Here is a 3,898-nt window from a genome sequence, read left to right on the forward strand (position 1 = left end):
AACCCGCATGAGGCTTGCCCGTCTTCCATCCTTCGTTACTTTCACCTCAACTAGTCTAGTGTCATCAAACAAAAAAGTAGAGTTTACGCCCGGCGGTCATTGCCGGGCATCATCTTAGCTGGCCGACTGATACATAGTCAAAGCAGCGTCCTGCTCATCAGTTCTTGTTATTCACAAATCCGAAACGATTTCTCCTTGCCAACATATTCTTTGACCCCATCTGCTCGGAGCCTGGCATCTTACCATGCTATCTATTACCGAACTATTGGTTCCCGCACCCTCCATCACGCTATCGTACTCTGTACCACCAACTCGGCCCTGCCTTTCATTCAGGTCATCGGAATCCTCTTATTGCATGGACACTTCGCACAAGGCCCCGACTTTGCCAGTTCTATCTTTGAATCACCTGAGCTCGGAACTTCTGGCTCTTGTGTTCGAACAGGTATATCACAACAATACAACCAATTTTACCGATAGTATTTTATACTAAATGCTACATTAGCTTCGTGAGATAGACTCACCGACGCTCAGGTCTGTGCGTCTAGTCTCTAAGAGGTTCGATGCCATAGCTACACCGATCGCCTACCGATTCCTGACCTTGAACGAATCTCTCGTCGCACCAGATGCTGAACAACGCTATCCTAACGTCTCTCGGCACATCTCACATCTCACAAATCATGTCACAATACGAAGCAACTTGGACCCCACAAGAATCACTGGAATATTATCTTGCATCAAGCGATTAAAGTCGGTTCGGTACTGGCACCCATTCTCGATATCCTCGTTCTCTTGCTGATAGTTTGACAACAGATGGCAATACATAGATGGCGACATTCCTGCAGAGGGTCTGTGGTCACCCTCGGAGCTCCGTCGCCTGCATAATTGCAACTCAAATAGCACCCGACTGTACATCGAGGACCTCCCCCTGCGACGAGACTACAATGGCAATCCACTGGAAACTTTTACGAGATCGATTCCTTCGGAGCTGTTGGCGTCATTGAAACTCGCCAATCCGATGCCGGTGCTGTCAACGAGGCTCAGCTCGTTAAAGCAGCTTTTGGTCCAATCTCGACAGCTAAAAGCACTACGCTATGAAGATCGAGGGCAAGGCACGTGCTTCAAGTTCTCTCCTGGAGAACGAATGCCACCCATCGTCGACTTGATGCTACGGTCATACGACTGGAGCCACACAGCTGAGGATGTCCAGAAACATTGGGATTTCTCCAAGATACAGTCGCTCGAGTTGATTTCTGTGCCCATCTTCAACTTCCTTCGCTCAGTGCCTTTCCGAGACTTCTCGGCGTTGCATACACTCCATGTGGAAGACTACAGTGCCCATCTGTCTGATAAGAGAGAAGATGCCACCATTGGGTTGAACTTGTTGGTGAAAGATCATATCGAGGCACTCGAGATCCTGAACATGACTTGCCATATCCGATTGCTCCAGCTTGAATCTATTGCAGCACATCAAAGGTCGCTACAGGTGCTACGGCTGAGGGACCACGTTGGGTTCTCAGAAGATGACCAGAAATGCCCAACCCTGGCACCTGTTGACTTGGCTCAACTGGGTCAACAGCTAAAGTGTGTTCACACTCTTGAACTTGACCTAGACACCAGACTATGCGATCCTACTACCTTTCTCAGGGCAATATGTGTCTTCCCAGCTGTGCATACGCTGACCTTACACGTCCAAACAATAATCCACCCTCTAGAAGAGGTGTCTCCAGGAGTCGACCGTGATCGAGAGGCTGCGATGCAAACCTTCAAACTACTTGTGCAGGAGAAGGAGAGACTCGGCTCGCATACGCCTTGGAAACATATCGTACTCAATGTCGGAGGTTGGAAGCGAGTCATGGTGCGGCGATTGGGTGATGTATGGCGAAGACGGAACGAGATGGGCATTTACGCTGAAAGATGCTTTGTCTATGAACGCGATGCCCGCGACGGAAATGTCGCAGTGCGCGAAGAGGTCTGTGTTGAGAACACAAGCCGTGGAGGAAGCCCAAGCCCTTGATGGTATCACCATAACTGCAGTGAAACTATGCATCGATGCTCTCACCGAAACACCATCCACTTTGCAACACCTTGCTACCAGTTACATATACACATGCACATCGGCAAAGACATTACATTAGAAGAAGCATTGCATCAACGTGCGTCTATTGGACTAGGCGCCTGGAAAATATAACGAAGAAACGACTTTATGAGCATAAAACATAAACATAATATATAGCCATTACATATTTCGCTCGTGTTTCCGAGTTTGGCTCCCTAATCCATATCCCATTCTCTTATCATTCGAGTCTACCCGCTGTACGCTACCTCAATAGCAACTAGCCTTTGGCTGACGGCACTGAAACTGACGCGTGAATCTCAATGTTATCCCCAAGTTCCTCTCTGAACACACAATAGATCATACAGACACTCTGGTAATCAGAGTCCATGCCACTTATCGACACTCTCTTTCGCATCCTACGGCCTGCCCCCAAGCAACAAGTGCGTTTATCGCCCATTGAGTGAGATCCCAAGATTATTGCGTATCGAGAGTTGTGCTTCAGTACCGCCGTCTCAATCACTGTTTCAAGCTGAGGACTGACGCCAGCCTTGAGGGCATGGTAGTTCAAACAAGACTCCAGCAACAGATCAATTGAGCTCCGAGCTATCGAGAGATCTTCTAATCCATAGGGTCCAAATCTCCTCTTTAGCATAGGGCCTTTGCCTTGTTCTTTAACGACAGCTACCATATTTCATATGTAATCTTGTCATAATAGCTCATGGCCAACTTTTACACAACTCCAAGCATGATACCGATGTATACAGGCCAACCTTTCGTGATATACTCACAATTCCTTTCTCGAAAGACACCTTTCTTATGTTTACTTAACCCCGAGAGTCAGTCGACACCATTTTCAATCCTTAAACACCTCTGGGTAATTTTCGTCTTCAGCAGGCGTACAACGTAACTGCGAGCGAAGAGCCAGGTACCAGAGTACCATTCACCCGGAGGCCGTTCAAGGGAAAGGGACTTCACTTTAAGCTGCGATGGCCCACCGTGTTCGTTCAAAGCATGTCGACGGCCTCTCAACACACCAGACTATTATATCCCTTGTAGCGTTCGCACAGAAAATGTCACTCACCCACAAGATAAGAATACTTCGTCACTAGTCGAGATCGTGTCAGATAGACTAGATATAGCGAGCTGTGTAGTCTTCAGCTGAAGTTCATCGCCCCCTCTCACTCTCACACTATCGATTCGATCTTGTCATCTATGCCTCATGACTGGCTATTCAATACCTCCCCATTTTAGATGGAATATGTTATTATCGGGAACGTCGCGAATCTCTATCTCGGTCGAGACCCTCACGGGAGAATTGACCAAACTACTCATGAGTGACACGCCACGGGCTTGCCATGAATCGGGATTTCCGACAGAATCAAATAGACCAAGAGGCTATCTCTAGGTTACTGAAGAGCTAATGGCTCACTACGAGCTTTATGGTCTGTAAGGGAGTATTTTCTCTTGACTCGTTTCTATTTTGAGGGTCTTTTCGGGCCCATCGTATCCAGCCCAGCCACGGAGAGGCTGGGCGGCCAAACCCGAAGCCAAAGCGATAACCACTTTAGCTTGCATTGATGCGAGAACTTGAGGGATATGCCAAATAGGTTCATCCACCTTTGGTCTCGATCCTAACGACGGTGGAATCGTAACACCAAGCCCATAGACGGTCTCTCTAGAGCCGAAGTTAAGTGCACCCTTACCCCATCTTGTCTTGCATGACGCCCTAAAAGCCACCCCTGTCGTGTGTTGGTTCCATCCCTTCTTTACCCGCGCGGGCCTTCCCGTCCCTTTTCTTCAGCCAACAAACCCCATCATGATATGTCGCGATGCCTCATGGGT

The 3,898-nt window shown here is 48.3% G+C and overlaps 1 protein-coding gene; it reads left to right on the forward strand.

Annotated features, from left to right (window-relative positions):
- Positions 1–244: 244 nt before the first annotated feature.
- FFUJ_05645 (uncharacterized protein) lies at positions 245–2,014 on the forward strand (the record flags this gene model as incomplete). XM_023578879.1 has 3 exons in its annotated part: positions 245–442; positions 503–756; positions 811–2,014. 3 exons carry the CDS (start codon positions 245–247, stop codon positions 2,012–2,014), a joined length of 1,656 nt encoding a protein of 551 aa, XP_023431818.1.
- Positions 2,015–3,898: the final 1,884 nt, after the last annotated feature.

This window comes from Fusarium fujikuroi, chromosome FFUJ_chr06 (assembly GCF_900079805.1).
Source record: "Fusarium fujikuroi IMI 58289 draft genome, chromosome FFUJ_chr06".
Lineage (NCBI taxonomy): Eukaryota > Fungi > Ascomycota > Sordariomycetes > Hypocreales > Nectriaceae > Fusarium > Fusarium fujikuroi.